Source organism: Gymnoscopelus braueri (genome assembly GCF_963280865.1).
Source record: "Gymnoscopelus braueri genome assembly, chromosome: 3".
Taxonomy (NCBI): Eukaryota; Metazoa; Chordata; class Actinopteri; order Myctophiformes; family Myctophidae; genus Gymnoscopelus; species Gymnoscopelus braueri.
The window spans coordinates 2,352,154-2,370,945 of record NC_137612.1 but is presented as its reverse complement, the minus strand read 5'-3'; the positions used below and the strand labels follow the sequence as shown (position 1 = coordinate 2,370,945).

The window sequence follows — 18,792 nt, the reverse complement described above, 5'->3', positions numbered from 1 at the left end:
CAATGCGGAAGATAAACGAGTACAATTTTTCAGATTTCCAGCATGGAAGCGACATTACGGAGCTCAAATGGACGAGTTAACCAAGAGACGTAGGATGGCTTGGATCTCAGCTGTACGACGCAAAGACTTTACGTTCAACAACCTACCCGAGCACAGCCGTGTTTGTTCACAGCATTTTCACGCAGGTAAATTATAAAAACATGAAACTTCTATTCTGTCTCTGCAAACTGAAAGTGAATAACTTCCCAGTCTCCAGGTTTTCTAAAATATACCTAACCACTTTTAAGGTCCTTACACACCGGGGCGATTTTTTCGTGCGAATAATACGCTTTTTTTAAAAACCTTATAAAGTCAATGCAAGCGTACATGGCGCGAAAAAGCGGAAAAGCGAAGCGAAAAAGCGTCTTTTAATTATTCGGAACGAGTCCGAATTTTGCGTATATTCGCACATTCGCCGGTGTGTAAGGACCTTTACACTGACATACCAATTTTGACAATCCCAATCTCCATCACAAGCTTGCGTGATGACCCCAGCTGGTTCAAAATATACTAAAGTACCAAAAGTAGAAAGTACTCATTAAGCAGAATGTCCCATTTCAAAAGTTTTCAAATGTATAAAAATCTTTTGAAAATAGCAGATCTACAAGTGTGAACTTGTATTATTACAAGCTCACTGCATTTTCACAAAGGTAAATTATTACCAAAAACATGACACTGCTATTTTGTCTCTGCTAACTTAAAGGAACTAGGTAATGTTAGTCTACGGTAGCCTGGCCCTGGTCCAGAGCGTTTAGTGACTTTATTTTTTCTCTAACGCTCTCCCAGGCGCGCTGCTCTGCTCATAGACCGAAAAGCAAGCAACTCTGCAGGAAAACAAGCCCAAAGTCGCTTATAATAAGCGGACATGGCAACACTGGAGTCCGCGCTGCGATTGGCTTATCAACGTGCACCCTGTACAATCCTCCGGACCCGAAACCGTCTGCATATGCAACGTTCCGTGTATCTTTAAAAAAGAAGAAAAAAGATTAAGAAAAAAACGCCCACGATAAATAATGATTGCATTTTTATTATTATCTAATAGTCACACCAAACCATGTGACGTCTGTCTGTGTAATAGTGCGTAGCAAAAAAATCTAAAGGGGGCGTCAACATGTGTCACGTGGTAACTGTGGCCATGTTTTGGGTCAGAGAGTATAGATGGGTTTCCGCGCGACGTCATCACAGAGCAGAGTGTGCAATCTGCGCATGCGGGAGGTAGAACGACCCGGAAGTGCCATTCACTCTATTGTTATTTTCGGGATTTAGATAGGCATAATGCTGCTATTATAGGCATAATAGGCATAATGCTGCTATTATATACAGACAGATCCAACTTCCGACAAATCATTTTTATTGAGTAAAGAAGATATTACAAACTGCATCATTTAATCTACTTTCATTAAACCCGGTGAAGACCATTTATTTTATCAATGTACTATGGCCAGAGCTGCTGCGGGTAATAGCGCCCTCTACAGGCTCTTCCCTCCACTGCGCGCGCATCATCCTCTCATGTTTACCAACGGGAAACCCATCTATATTAAATGACGACTCTTCTACTTCTACACCTGATTGGACGTGGATCACGGGGTTTGTGACGAAGCTTGTAAACAGTGACTCTTCCGTGTGTTATTACATTCAGTTGACTCACAATGGTACATACTTGCTCAGTCAGTGGTGGAAAGTAACTAAGTACTGTACTTAAGTACAATTTTGAGGTATTTGTACTTTACTTGAGTATTTCCAATTTCCAATACTTTTACTTCTACTCCACTACATCTCAGAGGCAAATATTGTACTTTTACTCCACTACATTTACTTGAAAACTTTAGTTACTAGTTACTTTTCAGATATAAACTATGATATAATGAAACATACATTAACTTAATTTTAGCCCTATTTTATACCTAGGCTATTTGAAAATAGCCGATCTACAAGCTCACAACGCGTCGCATCGCGACGCGTTGTGAGCTTGTAGATCTGCTATTTTCAAATATTTAGTACTTTTACTTTTGGTACTTTAAGTACATTTTGATGCCAATACTTTTGTACTTTTACTCAAGTACATTTTTAATTCTGGACTTTTACTTGTAACAGAGTATTTTTATATTGCAGTAGTGGTACTTTTACTTAAGTAAAGAATTTGAGTACTTTTTCCACCACTAGCTCAGTTAATAAGTGTCATAGCAGGTCGGGTCGAGATATTGGAGTTGCATTTTTCACCTTTCCAGCATGGAGGCAACATCACGTGGAGCTCAAATGGACGAGTTAACCAAGAGACGTCGGATGGCTTGGATCTCAGCTGTGGGACGCAAATAATTAACATTCGACAAACTATCCAAGTACAGCCGTGTTTGTTCAAAGCATTTTCACAAAGGTGAATTATTACCAAAAACATGGAACTGTTATTTTGTCTCTGCTGACTAAAAGCAGTGGTGGAAAAAGTACTCAAATTCTTTACTTAAGTAAAAGTACCAATACTGCAATATAAAAATACTCTGTTACAAGTAAAAGTCCAGAATTAAACATTTACTTGAGTAAAAGTACAAAAGTATTGGCATGAAAATGTACTTAAACCAAAAGTAAAAGTATTAAATATTTGAAAATAGCCGATCTACAAGCTCACAACGCGTCGCGATGCGACGCGTTGTGAGCTTGTAGATCTGCTATTTTCAAATAGCCTAGGTTTAAAATAGGGCTAAGGTGCTTAATGTATTTGTGTATTTTGTTTCATAATATCATAATTTGAAAAGTAACTAGTAACTAAAGTTTTCAAGTAAATGTAATGGAGTAAAAGTACAATATTTGCCTCTGAGATGTAGTGGAGTAGAAGTAAAAGTATTGGAAATTTGAAATACTCAAGTAAAGTACAAATACCTCAAAGTTGTACTTAAGTACAGTACTTAAGTAAATGTACTTAGTTACTTTCCACCACTGACTAAAAGTAACGAGGTAATGCAACTAGACTAAGGTAGCCCAGCTGTGTTGCTCCACATGAACTTAGTTCAACTTACACAACAATCTGTGCAGAGTTATGACTATAGTTTACGTTTTTTTGATTGATTGAATACGTTATTAGCAGTTTGCAGAAAAAAAGCAAAGGAAAGTACAGTTCAATACAAGGTCAGCCAAGAGGATCTGAAAACCCCAAGAAAGCCTACGGCTTGTTTCCATTGGGGTCCTTTGTACTCAAGGTTCTTGACCAACAGGTTTTCGTGCAACGACTACAGCATAGAGATGCAAAACAGCTCCTCTGGAAACGACACTTTACAAGTGAAATGCAATTTACAAATGAAACACAATTTACACGCAAAGGCAGACAGGGTAACAACTACAAGGGATGCCCCGTTTTCAGTTATTCAAACAGGGACCGTACGGGGAATATAGGACCTAACCTTAGTGGGGAACATAGAACCCGGGGAGCATAGGTATGACCCCTTCAAACACAGTGAGTGAGGTAGGCACAGGTAGGCAGGCTGTTAGTAAATGTTGAGCAGCTAACAGCCTGAGCTACTATGTGGAGATGACCACATTACCTATCTGTAAAAAAAAAGCTAACCCAATCTACAAGAATTCGCTATGGAAGCTATTAAATGTATAATCGCTGGTTCCTTCAATAAGGTGCTGCATCAGGTGTAGTCGTGTAAGTGACTGTAGCAGTTCGAAATCATCTTCTGTCCATTCTGTGTGTTCATACGAGTCGAGACCATCAATGTTCGCGATTTTGCTGAGGTAACGCTGTTTTTCCTCATTGTTCAGCTTGTCCTCGTATGGTATGTTGAGCGCAAGGTTCTTTCTAACCATCCCGTTCACTATGTTGTCGGCAAAAAGGTTAATGTTTACAAACACAGACCATCGTCATCCACCGTCATCCTCTAGTCTTAAGCGCGTCTCTATGTACTCTCTGACCCCTATCATGGCTGCAGCACAAGTTACATAACTAATTGGCAATGTTGTTGTTTTTTCTCTCCAGGCAAACCAGCCATGGAAATGTTAGAGTTCGATCCTGACTGGGCACCTTCATTACACCTGGGGCACACACAAGTGAAGGCATCATCGATTGACAACCTTGGCCGGCTTGACCGGAGGAAACGGAGGAATAAGATACAGCAAGCTGCTGTACTGAGCAACACTGGCCCTGCAACAGCTCCAGATGTGGTGGTGGTTGTCAAAGAGGAGGTGTATGTCAAAGAGGAGGGGTATGTCAAAGAGGAGGTGTATGTCAAAGAGGAGGTGGATGATGCTCCCCTACCATGTGTTGTGGCCCCGCTCTGTGCTGAAATTAGCCGCTTGTTGGAGGAGAACAGGACACTGAAGGAAAAATGTATGTGTGTTTACCTACCATTGTACGAATGACGATTTTCTTGTTCACACTGAATCTGCAGTTTGTGCACCCACCCAGATGTAAGATGTACGTGGGCCAGGAGAGATTTTTGGCTATGGAAGCAATTAAATGTATAATAGCTATTTCCTTCATAATAATATAATAAGGTACTGCATCAGGTGTAGTGGTGGTACCAGATCAAAATCATCTTCTGTCCATTCGGTGTGTTCATACGGGTCGAGTCCGTCAATGTCCCCGATTTTGCTGAGGTAACGGTAACGCTGTTTTTCCTCATCGCTTGTCGTTGTACGGTATGTTGAGACAGGTTAGTTAATGGTAGTTAATGTTGACAAACACAGACCACCGTCACTCTGTAGTCTAAGGCGCATCTTTATGTACTCTCTGACCCAAAACGTGGCTGCAGCTACTACGCCACGCCCCCCTTGCTGACGTCACGTTGCCAGTCACTATCTGTCTCATGCCGAACGCTGTCTTGTCCACGATCTTGTCCTGATATTGGAATTCGGAAACTGTAATTACCTGGACAAAATAAAATGCACGTAATTTCCTGTTCCTTGAATGGCATGTCATGTCCTTATATATAACTCTATGGTCATGTCAGGCCAACGTTAATTTCAGTATACATACCAAATGGAGAGCGTGTAGAAAAGCTTAACTTTTGTTCTAGTGAGTTTCATTGATGTATTCCTTTCCTCTCTCATTTGGCAGTGGCAAACCAAGTTCAGAGTATGAAAACGGAGGACTCAGAGGAAATGGTCACAGAACATCATGATGGTAATTTAGCAGTTTCATTTAAATTCAGTATTCTATTCATACTGTATGCATTGGCTTATATTAAATAGTGCTTCCTCTTGATGATCTTTGGCTGCAACATTCCATACACACCGGGGGATGTTTTTAGGAAGAAGAGTGGAAGATAAAGATAAAATGCACGTAATTTCCTGTTCATTGAATGGCATGTCATGTCCTTATATATAACTCTATGGTCATGTCAGGCCAACGTTAATTTCAGGATACATACCAACTAGAGAGCGATGTAGAAAAGCTTAACTTTTGTTCTAGTGAGTTTCATTGATGTATTCCTTTCCTCTCTCTCATTTGGCAGTGGCAAACCAAGTTCAGAGTATAAAAACGGAGGACTCAGAGGAAATGGTCACAGAACATCATGATGGTACGTTCATATTTTGAGGGGTTTCTGTAGTTTTGTACAGGAAGATATTCATAGAGATGTTTTATTGTAATGGTACAGAGCATGCAGTATTAAAATATATTGCTATGATTATTTTTGTAGTATTATAAAGATCAGTAGGACTTTTATGTGAGGATGATGTGTCAGTTATATGCCTTTTCTTGTTTTAGATTTTGCAACACTGGAACTTCAGTTTTTTCCTTGTGATAAATGTGAGGCATCATTCACCGACAATCAAGAGCTGAAAGAGCATGACAGAGATGTCCACAGATGTGTTAAAGGGAGGAGACGACAGCAAAAGGCCACGGTGCACTGATGAGGACTACAAACCTGTAATGACAAAATACAAAAAGAGGCAACACTAATTCAAGGGAAAGTACCAGGCTGAAATTAAAACACAAGTCAGTGACTAAATAATACATAGAAGATGACTGGGCTGAAGTCAAAGGGTCAGTTGTGTTGTATGGACGTCACAGACGGGCAGAAGGAGCCGCAAGGCTTCTCCTTCGGTGACACATAGCATGCTTGCACCTATTGAGCAACATAGGAGGACCAAACGGAAGAGACTCAAAAACAACAAAAGGGTGAAACCGACTGCTCTGAGTCCGAATGGAAATACAGATTCTGAAGAACTGACTAAAAAGAGGAAACACGAGGGCATCAATTTGATGGATGAGAACAAAGATGTAACAGAATTTGAAAAGCAGACTTAGAATACTTCAAGATGTTGTGAATTTGACAGCTGTTTTGACAACAGAGATTTATTCCAAAAGTACCTGTTCTTTCACTTGTGTAAACATTTGAGGACATCATAGCTTCAGATAGAGTGACCATGGAAGGAGGAGAAGGTTCTATTGTCAGCTGTGTATTGGAACTCTGGCTGATGGACAAGCCTTTGAGATGCATGTTAAGAATGTACATCCTGTAGAATAGAGTAAAGTCATAGAAGCAGTGAAGGCCGGTCGCAGAATTGGACTGGACTCACAAGCTAACAAAGAGTCAGCGAGGCATTGCTGAGAGATTGAAAAACATGGCACAAAGAAGGCAACGAGGATGTCGTAAACAAGAGAGGCATGTACAAAATGCCAGGCTGTACCACTGAAGTGTGTAATAAAGACTTTGGCCGTGGCACGACTTGGAGCACCACAGTTACATCCATTCTCCTGCCAGCAGTGCAGCAAAACACTCATATTTTAGCGGTCTGCAACGTCACAAACGGATTAATTCCAGCCTGCATAGCTGCACACAGTGCGGCACGATGTTTGGGAGATGTGAGCATTTAAGACTACATGACGTCATGCACACACGTTATAAACCTCACCTGTGTGATCGCTGTGGGGCTATGTTTTCCCAACGCGCATCCCTCAAGTTACGCATTGAAACAACACGAGTCAGCTGTTTTAGTTTGTTCAGTATGTGGAAAACATTTAAAGTATTTGAGAATACGGAATAACATTCTCCAAGTTAACACATTTTTTCAATGCAAGGACTGTGGGAAGAGTTTGACCGGGAAGCATGATGTTGGCGTCACTCTGACACTGACAGACATTGCACTGGTGCTGATCGCAAGACTCAGCAAGAGACGGAAAGCGATTGACAACGCTTTCCGGTGTGTAAGTTCTGTGGGAAGAGTTTTAAGCATCACTCTGACATGTCAATGTACCAACGCGGGCAAAACCACTTACATTGAGTCCACAGTTGTATAACATACCGTACCATACTTTTTGGGACTAAATGATTAATTAGATACTGTGTCAAGCTTGTAAAGCATTTAAATTCTTAAAGTCAGAGGGCTATTTAACTTTGTATTTGTCCTGTGTTTTTATTTGTACTGTTATTCTGCTTATGTTTTAATTGTGACATGCCAAAGGGACTGCAGATGAAGATTATCTATAATCTAACTGATACAGTACATCACATTTGTTTAACATTGGACCTTACAAATAAAATGTCAAAATTCCAACATTTAGCAGTTTAATTTAAATTCAGTATTCTATTCATACTGTATGCATTGGCTTATATTAAATAGTTCCTCCTCTTGATAATCTTTGACTGCAACATTCCATACACACCAGGGGATGTTTTAGGAAGAAGAGTGGAAGATTTCCCTGTTATAACAAGGTTATCCATATTATCAAATTATTACTTAAGTTGTGAAATCCGCCACCTGTGTACCAGAAGACATGACAGCTCAGGCAAAATAAATTCAGGTTTGTATTTTATTGAAATTCAAATCCCCAAATGTAGAAAAATAAGAAACTTTATTTGATACAAGACCATAGCATTTTAAGTATTTGGCATCAAGACAAACCAATCAGTAAAAGATATTAAGTTTAAGAATCATTCAAGATGCTCTGCTAGACTCATACAAGGTTGTTGCTGGTGTGAAACAATAGCACTGTAAAAGGCAAATTGTAGTGGAAAAACTAACCACCCCAGAAGAAGCAAAATGTAGTCGAAAAACTGACCAGGCCAGAAGAATTACGGCTAATTAATTTGTCATATCACGTACCGAGTTGAAAACATATTTTCAGTGAGCAACACAATTGTATGAAAGTATTATTTAGGCTTTAATTGGGATGGCAACTCTTGACATTTATACTGGAAAGAAAGCTCACCAAAGGTGCAGTTGAACCACTAGATGGAGCAACAACCTTTTCACACAAACAAATGCAAAATTGGTCATCTGTGCAATTATAAAAATGACTGTACTGAACAGTACTGACGACTGTCACCATATAATGAAGCAGCGTGAGGTTAAGTGTTTTAAAATGTATGGTAGGTCATTTTAAAATGATTTGACACTAAAATAATTCTACATATTCCTCCTTTTTGGCTGCAGTAAACACGAAATTAAGGTGACAATATATCATGAAATAATCACTGAGTTAACTGCATATACTTTCCCAAGAAACATTCTGTAGCATGCCATCTACTGTAAACTAAAACTATTCAACCCTAATATCTGGAATTAACATTAATATAAAAAGGATCACCAAACAGATCAAATGTATTTTAAAGTGGCAGACTTTATGTCCAAGGCCAATTTTTCCCCAGGGACAAACAGTGATCTTGAATCATACAATTGCGGTTTTATCTTTGGACTTTTCTGTATCTTTGGTCAGATTTAGAGGTATGTCAAAGGATAAGCATGATAATTCAAAGCAAGTCCAAGAGAAATGGACATGCTAGCCATGAAAGTGTTAAGTCCCCTAGTTAGTTCAGGAAGAATTTGGGGGGGTTACTTTGTTTTTCAGTTTTTCCCTATGCAATGTTATATTAAAGTACATTACAGAGATTGTTGAAATAGCAACAGATAAAACATCCCATTCATACTATGGCACTAAGTAGGGGACAAGGCCACAGGGGTATTAGATCTCCAAGAAGAGGACACATTTCTTTGGACATATTCACAGTGAGACAACAGTAAGAAGTTGCATTCTACAGTAGCACAAGGCTTTGACGGTGAACAACTTCATTTAAAAGAGGGACAAAGCAATAATAAAAAATTAAAAGAATAAAAGCGCATGGCATTAATGCAACATGATTGAAGTAGATAAAGCCCAATGCACACAGGCTCAGGCATTCATTAAAGGGAGTTCACCCCCAAAATGGACTTTTTTTCTATCTATTAGTCACCCCTTGGCGACTTGAATTTGTGGCTATTCTTTTGTTTTTGTCGCATTCCTAAGCAAATAATTTGATGACCAGCGGACCGGTAGGCAGCGGCTCCTGTAGGAAACTCTGTCTTTTACATGAACCGCTGCTGGTCATCAAATTATTGTCTTAGGAATGAGACAAAAACTAACAAATATCCATGAATTCAAGTCTCCATGGGGTGACTAACAGATCATTTTGGAGGTGAACTATCCCTTTAAGATAGTAAACCAACCGTTTTGATGGAAGCGTCTTCACGATACAAAACCATATTCTCCCCAATTGCATAATGGCTATAAAGTGCAGAATTGCAACAGTTTTCAGAAAAGAGTACGGTACCAGTACAACCCCAGCATCCTCTGTGTGGGTAAACATTTATAAAAGCTGTGACAACTAAATTAGTATGTCTTCCACTTATTCCACATATTCAGTTCATCAGCATCACAACTTGCACCCGTCATTTGCCAGCCTGCTAATAACTTATTAGCCACATACAGATTCTCACACTTAACAAATACTGGATCAATAAATACACAAGAAATGCACCTCTGTAGCATATAAATCAATACATAGATAGAGCTACAACAGAACAACATGGTGTCACTGGGAGTGTCTTGTTTTCGTGATTCCAGAGAAAGCTCGTGTAAAATATGAATATTACAAAATGACAGAAGCCAAACAGTTTGATTGGTTTGGTTGTAGTTAAGGTAATGTTGGTCAGAATTAAACCATGTTCTTTGTTTAAAGTATGGTGGTAGGTTTGCTTTCATTTGTTAAAGATGAAACATATAGGTGTACACAATACCTTCCTCCTTTCATTCAATGTCTTGTCCTAGAAGGTTGAGATGAACAGTAGCCTACTTAGAATCTTAGATAAATATGAGTGTTGATTATTAAGTGGGAAACAAAATAGCCCTATAGACCCTGTCAATGGAATTGACTAGGGAACAGCTTGGGTCCAAGTTTATTTCCCATCAGCTATTGATAGTCACAAACACTGTTAACAGGTAATACAATTGGACCAATTTAGAATGTTTATGTTGTCGTATATGAAAAAGGTTTATGTAAGGCACAGTTACAAACTGAAACAGGCAGGTCGACTCCAGTCATGTGATTTCTGTGCATTAACAAGAATTGAAGAGTGTGTAACTCGTCTCCAAATCTGTCATAATTGTAGGCACAAATGTGGAGTGATAAGCGCTCAAAACGTTTCAACAACTCACATGGTCACAGTGGCTGCACAGTGGCTAGCACAATTTTGGAGCGAGCGTTGTGGTCGTAGAATACAGAGTTTTGTTCAGATGCACCAGCAATCTGTATAGTTTTTCATCTGGATATCTACGAATGAACTATACTTTTCTTCCCTTCTTCCTTGATGCGTTTAAAAACACACTGTACTTTCAACTTGCTATAGGCTGTGTTTCTGTGCTCATCCTAGAATACAACATTTGCATCCTGATAAGCGTCCTTGAATACTTCAAATCTTCATGTTGTGGAGGTAATGGTCAGCTCACAGAACCACCAACGCCTGCTCAGGTCTTAGTTTCCTCAGTGCAGGAGGATAAGAAGTCCTAGTGGGAGTAGGAGGCTGAAGGGCCAGATGCCCAAAGTAGAGGAGGCTCTGTTCTTCCCTTTTTCTTTCTGAGCACAGCCCTCACCTCTGTATCCGGTATAGCATTGGCACTGGAAGTGTGTGCGGAATCCAGCCAGCTCCGCTTGACCCAGCTTCCCTGCCACCTTCAACCGGCCACCCTGGCTTGAGATGGTGTAGGTTGAAGGACTGAGATGCAGGAACACGTCGCCGTCTGAAACCTTACGCAAACAGCGTCCATGGGAGCCGCACAGCCTCTGACTGCACTGTTCTGCTGCTGTGGACACGTTGAGGAGGTACCGACCCAGCGGCCCCCGTAGATACTGGTTGAGGCTGGAGCAGCTGGCCTGGCGGGGACAGAGGGAAGAAGCGTTAAACCAACTAAACTCAAGGCTATACGATATTGCATGAAATAAGCTGGTTATTTATTACACTTACATTGCTGCTTGCATAGGTAGAGTCTCCCCAGAAGATGACACCTGCAGCTCCAAGGGCAACACTCTCGCCGATGGTGGAAACCAGGTCTGTCTACAATATAAGAACACATAATTCTATCACGTAGCCAAAATCTATCATCTCAGACTCGATGTAAACGTCTATCGTCAACGTCTATTATCCACACACCTTATTGTACATAATTTAAACAAGTGAAACACTCTCATTCTTTCGGTTTCATCTTTTTGGTTTATCTTATTTGACAGGTAAGCCATCACTGTTTTGGCCTAGATTATTTGAGCAATATCATTGCTGCAAATGATTTGGGGATAAATAAGCTTGCATAATCGAGTCACTGAAAGATTGCTATTGGACTATCAGGCCACATGCCCTTACCGTAGGTTTAAAAGGGAATCAGTCAAATCTTTGTATGCTAGACATTTGAAGCCTGTACTTGTTTGTGCTTTCTATACTTAGTTTACTATTGATTTGTTTGTTTTTACAACTAAACAATTTGCAGTAGCCGATAATTTTTTTGCCCCTTTTCCTCCAGAATGTAGTCGTTATGCCAATTCATTCTTCCCCACACATTTCTGTGTTGCCATTGCTGTCATATCCTACTGGTTCAGCTGCCAGTGAGGAGCCTCGACAGGGAGGATGTACTGCCTAGTGCCTACTACTCCTCCTGTTCAGCATTCCCTATGCAACAACAGATGTCCTCTGTCCTCTGTCCTCTGTCCTCTGTCCTCTGTCCTCTGTCCTCTGTCCTCTGTCCCAGCCCGTGACCTCCATGGCCAATTGTGTTTGTGCAGACGCTCGGCCAAGCCAGATGCAGCGCAGTGGATTCAAAATCCGCCTGTGGTGGGCAGGTACTTTACCCCTGGTGGTGGGCAGGTACTTTACCCCTGGTGGTGGGCAGGTACTTTACCCCTGCAGGTACTTTACCCCTGGTGGTGGGCAGGTACTTTACCCCTGGTGGTGGGCAGGTACTTTACCCCTGCAGGTACTTTACCCCTGGTGGTGGGAAGGTACTTTACCCCTGCAGGTACTTTACCCCTGGTGGTGGGCAGGTACTTTACCCCTGTGATGGGCAGGTACTTTACCCCTGTGATGGGCAGGTACTTTACCCCTGCCGGGTACTCAATATACACATTCACTCAATAATAAAGCCTTGTGGCACTCGGGTGGCTCAGTGGTAAAGTGCCTGCCCACCAGCGCGGAGGTTGTGTGTTCGAATCCACCGTGGTGCATCCGGCTTTGTCGAGCGTCTACACGCAATACACGATTATTGGCCCCCACCCCCCGTGCACGGGGGAGGGAAGCGGGCGGGGAGGGGGATAAGTGTCGCTGCACGTACTCCTACGGGATGGGGCGGCACCCGTCAGCTCCTCACTGGTAGGTTAGCCAGTAGGATACAACAGCGGCGACAACACAGAAATGTGTGTGGAGAGGAATCAATTGACATAACGACTAAACTGGGGAGAAAAAGGGGTATAAACCACATACAAAAAAAAAAGCCTTATGACTAATGACTAATGACTAAAGCGACTAACCTCAGTTAGCAGCGTCAGATCGTTGGTATAAGTAGGCCGTGTGTAAACAAAAACAGGCCGTGCTAGCCCATCCCCTGCAGATGCCAGGCGCATTCCTTCCTTCACCCTGTTGCGAGCAAAGTGGCGCCCAGACATGGTGGAGCGTAGAACAGTGCCCATGTATATGGAAGGATAGAGAGCCATGCTTTCAGTCCATAACCAGTTGAGTTGGTCGTTACGGGTTACCTCAACATCGGGACAGCGGCCCGAGTAATTCTTGAGACTCCTGTAGTTGTGGTTATAACAGTCTGGAAACAGGTAGAAGCCCCACAATTGGTTAGGCCTCAGATGTTTGGCAAATTTGAGTGTCTCCACCATAAACTTGCGAGCCGACAGTTCAAATTCCTGCTGAGCAACTTTCGCGACGCGTTCCGGGGGCCAGTCTTTATTTTTTTGGGCCACCATTTGTCTCGATCTCTCTCGATACAGATCTTTGATATCCCAATTACGGATCCACAGTGGGCGCCATTCCTCCCAGTCGATGATGGCTAAACCTTTTGCCTCTGGCTCACGTATGTATTTATTCACACCTTCAGGCATCTTCTCATGGTGCCTAGTGAGGCTGGCAGCTTGTGGAAGGCCTCCGTTTACCGCAGTACCGTCTTGCTCATAATAGGGATAGAGCCCGAGGCGATCCTTATAGAAAATTGTGAGGTTTTGTTTGACAAAGCCCTCGTTGGGGGATGCTACGATCTGGAACAGCTCCCGGGGGAACTGAACGCCATGCCTAGGGCCACAGTCCTCTGTTGGGGCGTTCCATGCAAGTAGAACTGGCTTCTGGGGGAACAAAGGCCATCTCGTCTGCTTTAATTCTTGTGCACAGAAGACTGTCCACGGTGCGAGTAGAGTCAGAAACAACCACGGCATTTGTCCAGCCAGCACCAGGAGAATGCGAGATACAGACGCCATGGTCACTTTCTCTCACCTTCACTATACAGAAGAAGAAAAAAAAAAAACATTTCTGTTAAAAACAAGATCAAAGCACCAAATAAATCAGAATATATATTTAGAGCTAATCGGGGGGGTTAGAGCCTAACTTAGCCTTGGATCAAGACTATCATAGATGTATTTTATTGGGTTTCCCTAAATAAAGGAAAAAGAAAGAAAGACTTTTGTATCTATGATAGAAAGTCTTTCTTTCTTTTTCCTTTGTTTATTCAGGGAAACCCATTGAGAGCAAGCTCTCTTTTTCAAGGACGCCCTGATAACAGCATATAAAATACCATACATACATAATGAAAAGCAATAACAAACATTTGAAGTAAAAGTCAGACTCTTTCAAATACATCTACGATAGTCTTGATCCAAGGCTAAGCCTAACCACTAGTCACTAATGTGACAAATGTCATTTTATATATATATATATATTATTTTATAAAAAAAAGGTAATGCAAGTTTATTTCAGAAAGGCAATTCAAAATGCTTTACAAAAAAAAAACATTAAAATAGCATTGAGACAGTGAAAACGACATTTGAATACAATAGGTGAGATCTAGGGGGTAACTGCTGAAAAAGACTTAAAGCCCCCCACAATTGACCTCTCATAGGTCAACAGTCACATCATGTAATGTCTCAGCTTTAAGTTGTAGGAAAAGCTGGCGATGCTAATGTTAGATAAACAATATGGCGGGGATATGATATGAACAGTAAAGCTGACAGTGGATCGGTGTTAAATGTTTTGCTGTGATGCTCTCTTCCTGTCCAGCTCTGCTCACTGCTAGCTGACTGTCTGTCCCCCCACTTCAGCAGAGTTGGGCCGGAACGCTCGCCCCAAAACACACTCACCCCCATTTATTTTCACGGACCGCTTGCCCACCGTGGATCTTGTATTCGTTTTACTGAGGTTAAGGCTAGGAATCAGGTTAGGGCCCGGGTTATGCATAGTTTTACTGAGGTTAGGTTAGGAATAAGGTTAGGTTTAGACATAGTTTGACTGAGGTTAAGGTTAGGAATAAGGTTAGGTTTAGACATAGTCTTACTGAGGTTAAGGTTAGGAATAAGGTTAGGTTTAGACATAGTTTGACTGAGGTAACGTTTAGGAATAAGGTTAGGTTCAGGCATAGTTTTACTGAGGTTACGTTTAGGAATAAGGTTAGGTTTAGACATAGTTTGAGGTTACGTTTAGGAATAAGGTTAGGTTCTGGCATAGTTTGACTGAGGTTAAGGTTAGGAATAAGGTTAGGTTTAGACATAGTTTGACTGAGGTTAGGTTTAGGAATAAGGTTAGGTTTAGACATAGTTTGACTGAGGTAACGTTTAGGAATAAGGTTAGGTTTAGACATAGTTTGACTGAGGTTAGGTTTAGGAATAAGGTTAGGTTTAGACATAGTTTGACTGAGGTTAGGTTTAGGAATAAGGTTAGGTTTAGACATAGTTTGACTGAGGTAACGTTTAGGAATAAGGTTAGGTTCAGGCATAGTTTTACTGAGGTTACGTTTAGGAATAAGGTTAGGTTTAGACATAGTTTGAGGTTACGTTTAGGAATAAGGTTAGGTTCAGACATAGTTTTACTGAGGTTAGGTATAGGAATAAGGTTAGGTTTAGACATAGTTTTACTGAGGTTAGGTTTAGGAATAAGGTTAGGTTTAGACATAGTTTTACTGAGGTTAGGTTTAGGAATAAGGTTAGGTTTAGACATAGTTTTACTGAGGTTAGGTTTAGGAATAAGGTTAGGTTTAGACATAGTTTTACTGAGGTTAGGTTTAGGAATAAGGTTAGGTTTAGACATAGTTTTACGGAGGTTAGGTTTAGGAATAAGGTTAGGTTCAGGCCATAGTTTTACTGAGGTTAGGTTTAGGAATAAGGTTAGGTTTAGACATAGTTTTACTGAGGTTAGGTTTAGGAATAAGGTTAGGTTTAGACATAGTTTTACTGAGGTTAGGTTTAGACATAGTTTTACTGAGGTTAGGTTTAGGAATAAGGTTAGGTTTAGACATAGTTTTACTGAGGTTAGGTTTAGACATAGTTTTACGGAGGTTAGGTTTAGACATAGTTTTACTGAGGTTAGGTTTAGACATAGTTTTACTGAGGTTAGGTTTAGACATAGTTTTACGGAGGTTAGGTTTAGACATAGTTTTACTGAGGTTAGGTTTAGACATAGTTTTACTGAGGTTAGGTTTAGACATAGTTTTACTGAGGTTAGGTTTAGACATAGTTTTACGGAGGTTAGGTTTAGGAATAAGGTTAGGTTTAGACATAGTTTTACTGAGGTTAGGTTTAGACATAGTTTTACTGAGGTTAGGTTTAGACATAGTTTTACTGAGGTTAGGTTTAGGAATAAGGTTAGGTTTAGACATAGTTTTACTGAGGTTAGGTTTAGGAATACCTCGTAGTGACCGTTCTGCCGGATTTGACCCACAGGGGGCGACTGTGTTTAGGGGTGAGCGTTCTAGCATTGAGTTGAGGCTAACAGTTAGCTATAGCTATCTCTTACCTGCTCTCTCTCAACACACTGGTCTGTTCGCTCTGTTCCTCTCATGAGGCTTTTAATAAAAGTACAGTATGAGGGAACTCTCTCCCATAGTCCAGCCATATGAAAGCGATAGCTCATACTCCGTGAAAGTATCAATCAATGTGTATTAATATTTAAACTCCATGAAAAAAACAGCCCGTTCCCCTTTTCATGCAGATGATGGTGACGTCACCATTCACTGGCGATGAACAGGAAGAGTTCAGTCAGTGTTGCCAGATCTACAAAAACAAGCAGTGGTGGAAAAAGTACTCAAATTCTTTATTTAAGTAAAAGTACCAATACTGCAATATAAAAATACTCTGTTACAAGTAAAAGTCCAGAATTCAAAATTTACTTGAGTAAAAGTACAAAAGTATTGGCATCAAAATGTACTTAAAGTACCAAAAGTAAAATTACTAAATATTTGAAAATAGCAGATCTACAAGCTCACAACGCGTCGCGATGCGACGCGTTGTGAGCTTGTAGATCTGCTATTTTCAAATAGCCTAGGTATAAAATGGGGCTAAAGTGGTTAATGTATGTTTCATTATATCATAGTTTATATCTGAATAGTAACTAAAGTTTTCAAATAATTGTAGTAGAGTAAAAAGTACAATATTTGCCTCTGAGATGTAGTGGAGTAGAAGTAAAAGTACTGAAAATTGGAAATACTCAAGTAAAGTACAAATACCTCAAAATTGTACTTAAGTACAGTACTTAAGTAAATGTTAGTAAAGTACTTTCCACCACTGAGGCATAGATATATCTATGGGGTGAGGGTCTGCGGATAAATGCATATTCATTTGAGGGTCCCCTTGCCATGAAAATGTTTGAGAAGAACCACCGGTTTAAACAAGACAAGTTAGACAACATAGGAACTAAGCAAGCCCCAAATAAGCAACTACACTTTGGAAACAACAAGCCCCAAAACAACGCAACTACCAATATTTATAAGCAACTTTACAGAAAAATAAGTCCAACAGTCGCTTATAATAAGTGGACATGGCAACGCTGGAAGAGTTAACGGATATACTGAGCTCGGACTTGAGGGGGGATTCTTACATTTAAGAATGACACAATTTACCCTATTTTGTCATTTCGATAAATATTATATAGTTTTACATTTTTACTGTAATATTATTTAATTAACACCGTTATCATCGAACTTGATTGCCTTAAATCTGATAACAATTATACCCTAGTGCCATGCCCATCGCCCCCCACACCAATCCCAGCAAATGGTCTGTCCTTCAAACCTCGATCAGGAAGGATCATGGGAAGTGTAGTCCATGTGCCCAGGCCAGAATTTTCACTAATCTGTATCACTCTAGGTGGCAAATTCTAGTTTGCTATTTAGAAAAGGATTTAAAAAAAATTATATTTAGAAAATAATTAAAACAATTTGTTAAATTACAAATTATAAAGTACATTTTCTTTTTAATATCAATGCATTGCTGTATTACAATTTAGACATTTATTTGTCGAGAAATTTTGTTAAAAGAATGAGCTTGTAGATTAGCTTTTTGTCCCACTATAGGCCTATTTGAAATAGGGCACCTTTTCCCCTTCCCTATGAATGTTGTCAAAAGTACAATATTTGTATTTGGAATGTAGTGGAGTAAAAGTCAAGTATCTAAAAAATACAAATACTCAAGTAAAGTACAGATACTAAAAACAATTACTTACAGTAAGTACAGTACTCAAGTAAATGTACTTTGCTACTGTGCAACGCTGCAATTTTTTTTGTGGCTATAGCACAAGGGTTTTCAATTGACAGGGACCACCACCTTGACAAAGAATCAACCTAGGGACCACTGTTGTCTTGGGTGGGGATATGGGGCTAAAATGATTTTTTTCTGAAACACTCATGCATTCCATGTCAATGCATCCCACTGTTTCTCAACCAATGGTCCATGGACTACTAGTGGTCCATGGACTACTAGTGGTCCATGGACTACTAGTGGTCCATGGCATAATTATGCCTGCAGGTGGTCCATGGGAAAATGTTTTAAAATGTAAACAAATAAATAAAATACATTTGCTAAATGTATTTATCACGATACTATGCGCAACAAATGATATATTATATTAAATTATATTATATTTAACTGAAATATGCTAGTGGTCTAGAGCTCAAAAACGGTTGAAAACCACTGATCTATACCTATCTCACAGTTACCCTAATTCTGTTCTCTTACTTTATCCAACCTTCCATTAAACTCGTGTTAACTGATATACTGATTTTAACTCATTTATGACTGAGCATACATGCGAGCACATTTCCTAATGATGACTCAACCAGGCACTTCCCCTTCCTTGAGATTCTAACTAACTCCCCATTGCTGTGGAATTTCTTGACCTCCTCCTCCCAGTAAATGACTGCATTGACATGTCATCATAGATCATTTAGTGTTCTGTTTCTAAACTAAAACAAACATTCCTACATTACTGCATGGTGAGGGACCACATGTAATACCTTCACGGACCACCAGTTGA

The 18,792-nt window shown here is 40.3% G+C and overlaps 2 protein-coding genes across 3 annotated transcripts; one reads left to right on the top strand and one right to left on the bottom strand.

Annotated features, from left to right (window-relative positions):
• Positions 1 to 2,203: 2,203 nt before the first annotated feature.
• On the top strand, positions 2,204 to 7,376 carry LOC308081690 (uncharacterized protein). 2 transcript variants are annotated; one of them, XM_080423283.1, is made up of 5 exons: positions 2,204 to 2,413; positions 4,010 to 4,360; positions 5,090 to 5,155; positions 5,487 to 5,552; positions 5,741 to 7,376. In XM_080423283.1, exons 2-5 carry the CDS (start codon positions 4,021 to 4,023, stop codon positions 5,884 to 5,886), a joined length of 618 nt encoding a protein of 205 aa, XP_080279409.1. In that variant the 5' UTR covers positions 2,204 to 2,413; positions 4,010 to 4,020; the 3' UTR covers positions 5,887 to 7,376. The 2 variants fall into 2 exon arrangements, with proteins under 2 accessions (XP_080279409.1, XP_080279410.1); XM_080423284.1 differs by lacking the exon at positions 5,090 to 5,155.
• Positions 7,377 to 7,771: 395 nt separating this feature from the next.
• Positions 7,772 to 16,453, bottom strand: hyal2b (hyaluronidase 2b). Its single transcript, XM_080423282.1, has 4 exons — positions 16,279 to 16,453; positions 12,807 to 13,775; positions 11,257 to 11,346; positions 7,772 to 11,165 (listed from the first exon to the last, which is right to left on the bottom strand). Exons 2-4 carry the CDS (start codon positions 13,752 to 13,754, stop codon positions 10,776 to 10,778), a joined length of 1,428 nt encoding a protein of 475 aa, XP_080279408.1. The 5' UTR covers positions 13,755 to 13,775; positions 16,279 to 16,453; the 3' UTR covers positions 7,772 to 10,775.
• Between the last annotated feature and the right edge of the window lie 2,339 nt (positions 16,454 to 18,792).